Genomic DNA, 12,462 nt, shown 5'->3' with positions numbered 1-12,462 from the left:
TTGGCATAATACAAGCCTATGTATATTTTACAGTTCTCAGAAAATCCTAGAAAACGGAGAACTTCGCATCGGGCGAGCGTCAAATCGGGCTGTCACGGGTGATTCGCCGCGTGCAGTCTACAGTTTCATTGGTCTCCATTTTATCACCAAATGACGTCGAAAGTCGCTCGGAATTCCCATTACTGATTTTTTTTTAAGGATAGAGCCTACAAGATTTATAGAAAGCTTCCTATATCAGCAGCTTCAAGCGGTCATGATCAGGAATTTTGTAGTTTTATCCTCCGTAGTATCCATTTTCGGGGCATAAACAGGAATCGAATCGTCAGTCTCCATTTTAGGTGAATATTGAAGTACTCAGTCATGTCGTTGAAATATCGCAACAGTTTGTGACCGAGTGGAGAATCTATTGGGTTACAACCTATATTCGTATATCTTTTAGGTTATGTTGGAAACTTCGCGATTCACGTCCATCTCCCAGCACACTGCATACGGTCCGAGTTACTTCGGCTGCTTTTTGACCTAGATGAAATGTAAAGGTCGCAAAATCTGATTTTCTCGAATACCTCTTCACCAATATGGTTAACTCTTTGCCAAGTAAAGGCAGAGCAGTGACAAAGGTAGTGTCCCAGGTCTCAAATCACGCCCTTATGTACCATCCTCTACTGTTCCTATTCGGCAGATGTGCTCTTAATTTTAGGTACCCGGTCCTTATGGCTGTCGTCCAACTCTCCTTGAATAGTTCTCAAGCTTTTTGGTATCACCCCATAGTATTTTCCTCGCCCTTCCGACCGTTGCATTAGTCCACATCGCTTTATGTGTCTCCCATGCCCATTCATTCAACTCCGACCGCGTTGCCTCTATTGGCTCTAAGTTCATTTCCTATGTGTCTTAGTCTTATCGCAGTTTATTTGCCTTTACGTTTCTTTTTATTCCAGCATGTCCGGGCATATATATAATACAGACCCTTGCGTTTTGATTGATTATGGTTAGGTTAGGTTAAAGAGGCAGCCCGATTAAGTTCCAAGCTCACTTAGACTATTCAGTCCATTGTGATACCACATTAACTAAAAGTACCTATTACATATGGGCACTTCTGGTTTTAACCGCTGAACCTTCTCGATTATTTTCTTCTGTTGAACCAACCAGATTGTTCCAAAAACATTAGCAGACTGCTTAAGTTAACGTTTTCCAGGTCCGCCAGTAATCTAAAGCTATATGCCCCTAAAATTCGCTTACGCCTCACACAAAATGCAGGACACTCACACAAGAGGTGTTTAATTGATTCCTTTTCCTCTGCATCATTATACTTCGCGCCAATAGTTTTTGCAAAATCGCCTATCAGGCAGCGACCCGTTATAGCAGATATCAGGAGTGATATCTGACGTCTTGAGAACACTAGCATATCTAGTGTGCGGTTTAAGTTTAAATGGGGCCATATTTGCTTGGTGTCGTTACAACCCTTGCAATTCTCCCATCGAACATTTGCCATCATAACAGCCTTCTCACACAGTAAGAGCTTGCAGGTAGTTAGAGGCATGCCAACAGATTCTAGTACCCCTGGAATATGAAGGTAGTCCCTAGCCTTGCTAACTCATACGCTTCGCAGTTCCCCGGTATGTTCCTATGGCCAGGCACCCATATAAGGTGAATATTGTGCTGCTCAGCCATCTCATTGAGAGATTTGCGGCAGTCGATGGCCGTTGATCATGCTTTGGCATTCTATTCTATTGCCTTCATTTCCCTCCGGAAATCTGTGAAAATGTTCACGTTTTGTGGCTTCGTATTATTTCCGAGACATTTAACACATTCCATTATGGCACGTACTTCTGCCTGCGAGATTGTGATATGGTCCGGCAATCAGAATAAGATCTCGGTATCTGGGTCCTCTGTCCAGTCCAGACCTCTCATCCATCTTCGATCCATCGGTGTAGCAGTTATTTCCCTCTAGTATCAATTATGGGGTTCCAATGTAACAGATCCATCTTACTGACGTTAGAATGTCAGACTCGGCAGAGGTACGCTTTTGATCTGAACTGATCTGATGGGTATTAAGTCCAGTATCGTCTCCAAGAATCTGGTTGACGTGGTCTTCATTAACATACACCAGTTATGTCAATTCTATGTTGCACTTCCTGTCCATTGATGCCCACCAGGCTATCGACTATCCAGTGCGTCACCTTTTGGTTCAGGCCCTATTTAGAGCCCACCGCTCTTTTGCACAGTGCCCAACCTCTGTAGGCTTTCTCAGTCCTATCTTTGGTGTGGCTCTTCCAATTCAGTTTCCTCTCTTAGGAGTAACCTAAGTGGTATCTTCTTCCCAAAAAACTCGGTTCGATATATTGGGCAATTTAAGTCCTTCTAGTTAATAGGCATAATTCTGCCTTCCCCGGGTTAACATTCAGGCCCATGGGTCTTTCCCAATTTAATAACTACAAGAGAGAGCAAAACCCGTGCGCATTTAGATACATACAAAATACTCATGGCGTAGCGAGTATAAGTACGGTTTTGCTGGTAATTTTCGAACCATCTATGTAATTTATAATCTATGATTCCTTTTTAAACTATATCCGAATATGAGTATATTTTTTGGGATATACTCTCTCGTGAGCACTCCTTTTCTTTCTGTGAAACCTACTCCTTCACTGCTGCATCAGCCATTTTAATAGTGCCTTCGATTGTTGTCGATTGTAGAACATATGACTCGTGCAGTGTTGCCGAACGTTGCAATTACGATTGTGTTGCTAAGTACATGCAGTGCAGTGTTGGAATTTCGATAAGGGGAAATATGTGAATTTACTTCTAATTCGATAGTAGGTTTAGTAGTTCAAAAGAAGTCGTATTTTCGCCTTTTTAACATTTATTTAAATCTATATTTCGAACTTTCTACATCCACTTTCCACTATGTAAGGCAGTTGAAAACAGAAAACTTTTTTTCCTCTCTTTCTCTTTTTAAAAATGTTATATATTTGTGTATTTTAATCTCTCTCTCAACGTGTAGAGAATTGTTTTTCTTTTTGTTAAATCTAAACTTCAAGTGATAAAATATTGCGTTGACCTTATGAATCGAACTTTTTCTCATGGTTTTGTTTTAACTTGGAAACGAGACAAGTTAACGTGGCGATTTATCAAAAACAAATAAATTTTGTATTTTAATTAGGACAGCAGATAATAATTGATTAAAAAATAACAAAAATATCATATAAACTGTAATATTAGTTTTATTAACGAAAATGCCAGGAGTGGTTGAAGTATTCTCAAATTCATTTACATTAGATCAAATTCCACACCACCACCACCATCATCACCATTACCAAATACAGGACCTCTGAAGCATGGTAAATGAGTAAAATTAAAACTAAACATTAAAAACAAAACAACAACAAAACTAAATCCTTATTTAAATTATTTAGTGCACGGAAAATAATAATTTTGTAATTTGGTCTTGTTTAAATGTGAACGAACTTTTTCATTATTCCGTCTAAAGTGTTTATAAATTATATAAAAATTATAAATGCAAAATAATAATAATAATAAACTAAAAATCAATAATCTACTACGTCTAATACCTATGTGGCACATTCTTCAGTATAGTAGTATAAATGTAGTCTAAGCAAAAGGGAGTAGAATGAAACTGATTCAAGTTATTCAATACTTGATAACTTTTTCATTTTATCTTTTAGTTTTCTTTTAGTACTGGATGCAACATTTGTATGAGGTATGTGTCATACAATCTCATCAACTCGCGTCGGTATTGCCAGATTGTATTTTGATAAAGTTACGTTTTTTCGATTCACAATAAAAACTTATTGTGACTAATTTGTGGAATAATATGAAATTCAAAGTGTTATTATAGTGTCATAAATAATCACAGTATTAAATATTCATTACTATTTGAGCCTTTTATACATTAAAAATAGAAGATTTCACTTGTTTGCTGTGATTGTCGATGACAGTGTTGCATATATTTTGAGATGTCCTGGACAGACGAGTACTCTGTTTTCTTTTAATCCGTCACGACTTATGATATCCAGTACTAAAAGAAAACATCTCTAATATGTTCCTCCATCTTTATAAGAACAAAATCGAGATTTTGAAATAATCACCAATCGGTCTATTACCTAAGAATTAGGTAGTAATCATTGAGCTAAAACTATAACTAATATGGTAAATACCCTTTGATATGAGAGAAGTATTGCAAGTAGCACTAGTCCTAACCTAGCCTTGAAATGTGACTTTACAGTCTTCTAAAAAAACGTGGGACAAACATCTGGAATTAGATGTGGAAAACGTTGACCTCTCATTTTATTTTTTATGTACGGGAACAAAAAGTAGTCATCGGGTGCCAAGCCAAGTCAAGACTATGCGGTGGATGACCCATCAAATCGAAAATGCAGTGGTTCGAACCGATATGTGAAAGCTCGCGTTGTCGTCGTGAAGAGTGATCCGTCTTCGGGTGATTTCTTGAAGTCATCTGGGTCCCATATTGCTTTGTCTTTTTATTAATGATTTGCCAACAGTAATAAGACATTCTCATGTCTTGAAGTTCGCGGATGATGTCAAGATTTTCCGATCATTTTCTGATTCAGACGAACAATGCTATCTTTAAGCTGGTCTCCACGACTTTTATAAATGGTGAGATGTTAATTTGATGAAATTAAACATATCTAAGTGTAAATTAATGTGATTTTCAAAATGAACTCCTCTCAATACTAATTATTTTTTTTTTTTGTTTGATCTAACGAACTAGAAGCTGTAGAGTCTTATAAAGATCTAGTTTTTATTATCGATCAATATCTGAACTTTCGTAAGCATATTCTAATGGTAGTTAGTAAAGTTTACGCTACCATCATTGGTTTCATGAAAGGGTGGATCAAAGAATTCAACGATCCCTTAGGTTAGGTTAGGTATAGTGGCAGCCCGATATTTCAGGCTCACTTAGACTATTCAGTCCATTGTGATACCACAGTGGTGAACTTCTCTCTTATCACTGAATGCTGCCCGATTCTATGTTAAGCTCAATGACAAGGGAACTCCTTTTTATAGCCGAGTCCGAACGGCGTTCCACATGGCAGTGAAACCACTTAGAGAAGCTTTGAAACCCTCAGAAATGTCACCAGCATTACTGAGGTGGGATATCCACCGCTGAAAAACTTTTCGGTGTTTGGTCGAAACTGGGTTTGAACCCACGACCCTGTGTATGCAAGGCGGGCATGCTAAACATTGCACCACGGTGCAATGGTTAGACGTAGATGGAATCACAGCTCACTTCCGTCATACGGATATAGACTACGTATTTTAAGATTACCCTCATTGTCAAGTGGGAGGACTATGTTAAATGTAACTTTCATTATGAATATTATTCAAGGAAAAATTGAATCAGAATTTCTCCTTAGTCGAATTCTGAGCAACATTCTGATCACACCGAGTAGCAATTTTGAACTTTTGCGAATTTCTTACTGTGGAGCCAATTATACTAATAATGATCCCTTTCGTCGATTATTTTTACAATTTAATCAACTTTATGGTATTATAAACTTGTCTGGGAATCGTTGAAAAGAATTATTTTAAAATCTAAATAGATAAGTAATAATGTACATATTAGAGGTCTGCACAATTCCATTTGTAAATGAAGAGTACACGTGTACTTGCTACATGAGTACATATATTTGAGAGAGTCGCAAAACAATTGGTACACATTTTGATGAACACCAAAAGCCACGAGTAACTTCTTGTTGGTACTCTGATGTCTTCACTACCAACAAACACATATTCCTCTTTCTCTCTTATTGAAGTGTACTCAGAGTGATCACGTCGAGTATGTTGCGAGAACAAAACTTCATAGAGTACTCCATGTACCACGTGCAGTTTCAGAAATACAAAAAACAGTTACTCTCCATAATATGTGTTTTAGGTTTGTTATAAAGAACGGCAAACGTTAAGGTAAGTGTGTGATATACATAAATATATGAAATATGTGACATACATACATATCTATGATTAATAATAATGGAAAGTTTTGCTTCGCACATAACTGAGAAATACTTGTGGTACCATGTGAAGTGAAGAGAATCCATGTTGTACTTTTTTTCAAGTACTTGCATTTTTATTGTTCCTTTTTTTCGGAACACATATTTTTTCGGATAAGTACTTGGTGGTATTTGACAAGCAAGTGTTCTCTGAGAGAAAGTCAGTGTATGTACTATATTCGACAGCGAATTGCATACATGTAGTGAAAAGTTATTCGATGCAGACCTCTAGTACATATTACTCTGTATATAGATGTATATAACTATAGATTTCAAATAAATAAAAAAACACGATTCATGGTTAGATTATGGGCCTAACTGAAGATGTTTGACAGTGGAACAAAACATGCGTCAGCAGTTTAAACCAGTGTTGGCAAGACGATAATAACTAAATCATCCTTTATTTGCAAGGTGTCTGATATGCAATATTCCTATTAATATTGGCCTGTTCTGGCAAACGCATTCGCAAAAACTTTTGCTTTCTTGGCGTGTTCTGGCTACCCGAATACGCGAAATTTTGTCGAATTGAAAACGCTTAGACATAAAGAAGAGGTTTCTCTATATCTTATTACTATTTATCTTGTTAATAAAACAGCTGATGGCGTACAAAAGTTTTACTAACCGGTGGTTTATCCTACGATTACTCCTAATCGGTGTATAAGAACTGGGCCATATTTCTTTTGGTAACTGTATTTTTGTACTACTGTCTCAGAGTTTATATTGAAGACGTACTGAAGAATGTGTTCGCAATAGATTTAAGTAGCGTATCTAATTAATTTTATGATGCTGCAAATTATATTTATCCCATTTATTCATATCTTCATTCATTTATATATCAGTTATCGAGTAACGAATGCATTTAAGAACATAGCATTTTATGGTTAGGTCTCAGATAGTAATCTAAGAATTTTTAGAAGGGCATAACTTCTTCACAGCAGGAAGAAGCTACAATCATTGTGTGTGTCTGTGAATCTAAAATTTTGTTTGTTGTGTGGGAAAATCTTTTGAAACTGGTTCTATTTTAATTTGTTCAATAATTGAAACTCGATTTAGCTTCACGACACCACAAGCCCTGATAGTCCATCGATCGAATATATAGCTGAAGGCAATGAATCAAATCCCGATCAATCGAATCCCTCGTCACGCCCAGCATCTCCGGATGAGGAGAAAGGTGCTGTTGGTGGCGTACCGACTAAGAGTCCCGTGCGCGATGATGTGTCAATTCCCCCCAAAGAACTTCCGGATAGACGCAAGTCCATGTCTTGGAAGACATTCAATCTGAAGCGTCAATTATCAAAAGTCAATATGAAAATCGGCCTTAATGAGAGCGCAGCAGGAGCACCTAAGAGCACATCAGTCTTTTACACTCAGACAGAGTGTTCTGGTGAAAATAGTGACGAATCGCCACCCAAAGATAAGGTAGCGATGGCCGTAGAATGTCGGGAGAGCATGACAGAGACCAATTTACGTGAAGCTCTAGAGGCGGCAGGTGATAGTGCAAAATCGTTCGAAGGCGAGAGTTCAGCGGATGTGCCACCACCTTTGCCAAGTAAGCGTGTGGACTTTGCCAGTGACCCAGAATTCGGCCAGCAGAGTGCCAGACCGAATAATTTGCCAATTTCAACATCTGCAGGGGGTGGTGGTGGCGATTCAAACATGGCGCCACCGCGACCACCCCGTCAAAAGCACAAAGATAAAAGAGATCAAAGGTTATTGTCGGTTCCCAATATTAAATATCAAGTGCGTGAGGCACGTTTACGTCCCAATCGTAATGACTCGTCGCCTTCGTTGGGTGGTGGCGGCGGCGGCGGCGCTAATGCCGTAACGAAAAAAACGCGTAAGTATACGAAAATTGCTCATTCACTCTCGAAACACCAAAATAACAACAACAACAACTACTACTACTACTACTACAACCAACCAAAAATCTCTTCTACTTGTTTATGTGTCTGTGTATGTGCTGTTCCTCCAAGCACGACAACTAACTCTATTACCAATAAAATCGATCTAATTGTTCTTGTACTGCAAAACCAAATGTCAGTTTTTAACTTTACTTCACACAAAAATGATAAAAAAATAAATAAAAAACGAAAAATCTAACAATTACTAAATCACAAGATACCTATGTTACCTTCTACTGAAAGCCTGCATTTCGTACTGGAACTCCTCGTATGAATCCATAGTCTCACGATTACGATGAAATTCCCGAGTTTAAATGTAAGAAAATAAAATTTTCTCTTTGAACAAATCAGTGTAGCGTTACATATCGTAACGTAACGTATCTTAACATTTTAGATGCACTTGTCTTCAAAGAACAAGCAAATAAACATGATAATAGCCGCCATACATGCAACAGTGTGGTAACAACAAAATTTATTACCAATTGCCAGTCTTGTGATGTAGTGTGTTTTTGTATGTTTTCTGTGTGTGTGTGTGTGTGTGCATAACATCCCATCCGATTGTAATTTTCGCAATATGCAAAATAAAACCCAAAACAATATATACTCGTAATACCTCGATGTTGCACTGTGTATTTCTAAAAGCCCCCCTCCTCCTCCTCCTCGACCATGTTGTGTATGGTGTTTCATACATTGTCTCGATTTTTGTATTCACTTCACTTCTTAACACTACATTTGAGAAATTTCATAGTCTGTCGCCGTCAGTGTTTTAGCAACGGCGTCAACACAAGCACTAACTTGCATCATTGATCTTCCCCACCACTTTGCATTACCACATTACCATTTTTCACACCAATCAATACCTTTAACAACATATCAACATGCATATATCTTCATATGAATGTATTACATTTATGGCACTTATGAAATCTCATCCTGATATCGGAGCAGTACAGATTACGAGTGATAGAATTATGACATGGATTTTATACGAAGCATTTGTTGCATGAAAAAGTTGCCAGATGCGCCAAGTGGGGTAAATAATGGAGTAATTGCATGAAATTGTCACTTTATTTGTATAAAGTTTTCACTTTAATTGCAACCTTTTACGATTCTAATGAAATCTTTTGCAATTCATATGAAACTTTTTACAATTCCAATGAAACTGTGTAAATAGATGCAGGTCCGAATTATGAAACGGATTTTATACTAATCGATTGTTGTATGCAAAAGTTGTCGGATAAGCTAAGGGCAAAGGGGGTTAAATATGAAGAAATTACATGAAACTGTTACTTCCTATTATTTGTTATTTGTATTGCAATTTCACTTCAAATTAAATCTTTTATAAATGAGACTATTTTAAAATTAAACGAATTTTCGTTCTTGTTTTTATATTCTATTTTATCTGGTAAAACTACCAACGTTGTATTTATTATAGAGAATTTTAGATAAACAGAGATTTATGGATATTCAAAAGTGGATCTAAATGACAACCTCTGACATGCGAACAGAAGGATGACTCCGAAAACAATTCGTAGCCCAATAGTGTGTAGAAAAAAATTTCTAATTCGCATTTTCATGCCAATCAATATTGCATTGCTCTGAATGACCACATTCTGTTTGGAAAAGTTCCCATAACTAAAACATTATGATCACAAAAATATGTAAATATTTCTTAACAATGTTTGGTTTCGCAGATAAAATAAAATAAACCAAACCAAAGTTCCCACACCCAGATGGGAGCCACCGTGGTGCAATGATGCCTGCCTTGCATACACATGGCCGTGGATTCCATTCCTGCTTCGACCTAATACCAAAAAGTTTTTCAGCGGTGGATTATCCCACCTCAGTAATGGTGGTGACATTTTTGAGTGTTCCAAAGCTTCTCTAAGTGGTTTCACTGCAATGTGGAACGCCGTTCGGACTCGGCTATAAAAAGTAGGACCCTTGTCATTGAGCTTAACATGGAATTGGGCGGCACTCAGTGATAAAAGAGAAGTTCACCAATGTGGTATCACAATGGACTGAATAGTCTAAGTGAGCCTGATACATCGGGCTGCCACCTAACCTAACCTAAGCTAAGCCTGAAATAACCGGCTACCACTATACCTAACCTAATCTAACAATGATCACCTCGAACATAATTCAAGAGCATAATAATATTTATATCCTGGGCCACACTGTGGAACAGGGTATTATAAGTTAGTGCATATGTTTGCAACACCCAGAAGCAGACGAGATAGACATATGGTGTCTTTGGCAATATTGCATAGGTTCGGCCCCTGAGTGGATCTAGCCCTGTCCATCTGTCTGTGAATACATTTGTGTAGTCAAAGTCTAGGTCAGCATTTTAGTCAAATCGACTTCAAATTTGGCACAAGTATGTGTTTGGGTCAGAATAGAACTCTATTGATTTTAGAAGAAATCGTATCAGTTTTAGATATATCTCCCATATATATCTTTCGCTCAGATATCTACAAATATGGCCCCAGAAGCCAAAATATCAGCCTGATTTGCTTTACATTTTGCACAAGGAATTGATGGTGTCGTAAAGTGTACCGAATTCGGTTGAAATCGGTTCAGATTTAGATAAAGCTCCCATATATATCTTTCGCCCGATATGCACTTATATAGCCCCAGAAGCCAGAGTTTTACCCTGAGTTGCTTTAAATTTTGTACTCGTACCGGGAGAAAAATTAACATTCCCGATAGAGGTGTGCGCGTGACACGAAACTGTCGTGACACGCGTGAATCACGTGACTCGTGAACAAAATCTGAAGAAACTTTCGTGAATGTGCGTGAATAGGACTAAAAATAATATGTCGTACGTGAGCGTGCGTGAGAAATAAAATCGGTTCGTGAATGTGCGTGAATAAAATTTCTGCAAAATCACGCTCACGAAAAAAATCAAGATTTTATTCTTTCTGATATGATAACTGAATTCTATTTAGTTGTCGAAGTATATCCTATTTATTAATTTTGTTACCGTGAGTCTCGTGAATTTGTCGTGAGTCACGTTAATTGTCGTGAATCGTGCGTGAGTCTTTAAAAGTAGTTCGTGCGTGAGTACCGGTTTACATTTCGTGAACGTGCGTGAGTGTGAGTGGCTACCAAACATATCGTGCGCGAGTGTACGTGAACACACATTTTGCTTCGTGAATGTGCGTGAGTGTGAATGAAATTTCACTCACGCGCACACCTCTAATTCCCGATATACATGCCAAATTTGCTTGAAATAGGTTCAGATTTAGATATATCTCCCACATATATATTATTCCCTCGTATGACCACAGAGGTGAAAGTTGTAATCCGATTTACGTGAAATTTTACACAGGGAGTAGAATTACCATTGTAACTATGCATGCCAAATTTGGCAAATTCGGCAAAAATTGCCAAAATAATTACATTTTCCTTGTAAAATCGCCACTGCTAAGTCGAAACATTTTTATTGGAATGTGAAAGCCTAATTTTTTAATTCCTGTTGCTTTTAAAAAAATATTGCGTACTATTTACCAAATTATATCGTATTGCAATAAATATTAATATTTTCCCAGTCACAATTTTGGCGCCAGTTGCGCTTGAAAATTTATACGAAATTGTACAAACCCATTGGACATACAATAAGCAGTTATATTTATTAATCTCCTAAAGCTAGTGTTTATTTCATTTAATAATTTAATAAAATAATTCCAATTCTCGTCAGTTACATTGCACCAAACAAAAAGTAGCTTTGAGAGGTCAATAAATAAACCAGGTTATTGCATATATGAAGGGATTGCAATGTCGTACAGAATTATTCAATTAAATCTTCTCTTGTATCTAACTTATTCAGTGGCAAGTAAATCACAAAAATTATAGTACAGTAGAATTCGGTATAGCGACCGCCAAGGGACCGAAGTTATACGTCGAAATTATACACAATATGTTTAAGTTTTTTTTTTTTTTATCATGTATTCATATTCATATTTATTGAGATTGGAAATAGTTTAGAATTGTGGAAGAATTTCTTTTAATAATTTACTTTCAATAATTTCAACTGAACTATATAAACTCTCTGATATATCAGAACCCCCCAAATCGTAAATACTGTTTTAATGTGTGCACCGCACTCAAGGGTTCTGTCCTAGTTGGAATTTTGATTGGCTCATCTTCGTCATCTGGTTCATTATCGCTGTGAGTTTCATAATTTTCTTTTGTGTTCTCCACTATTTCTCTCAATGCAGACTCTTCTGATGTCACGACGTTGACATCGACATTTACGAACTCATCCCAGTCCTGGTTTGAACTCGAACTCATCCCAAACTGGTTTGAATATTTCTTCTTTGTCATTTGAACCTCTGTTTGGGATAGTCGAAAACAAATTCTGTGATTCCCCGCACACAGGAAAAAATTTCACGAAAAATCTTCCAATTAAAATTTTAATTGAGTTTTAAAAAATATTCAATTAAAAATTTAATTGAATGAACAATTTTTTTAATTGAAATAAAAATCAATCACAAAAATTAATAGTATCAATTAATTTTTTTAATTGGTTCAAT

The 12,462-nt window shown here is 37.0% G+C and overlaps 1 protein-coding gene across 1 annotated transcript in view; it reads left to right on the top strand.

Moving 5' to 3' along the window:
• Positions 1-12,462, top strand: part of Tomosyn (syntaxin-binding protein tomosyn) — a 180,507-nt gene that overhangs the window by 112,561 nt on the left and 55,484 nt on the right. Inside the window, exon 15 of the mRNA XM_075303157.1 lies at positions 7,080-7,863. Coding sequence (XP_075159272.1) covers positions 7,080-7,863 — 784 coding nt within the window. The remainder of the gene's footprint in view (positions 1-7,079; positions 7,864-12,462) is intronic.

This window comes from Haematobia irritans, chromosome 3, assembly GCF_050003625.1.
Source record: "Haematobia irritans isolate KBUSLIRL chromosome 3, ASM5000362v1, whole genome shotgun sequence".
In the NCBI taxonomy this organism is placed as follows: Eukaryota; Metazoa; Arthropoda; class Insecta; order Diptera; family Muscidae; genus Haematobia; species Haematobia irritans.
Note: the sequence above shows the minus strand (reverse complement) of the source record. Positions and strands in the feature narration are given on the sequence as shown.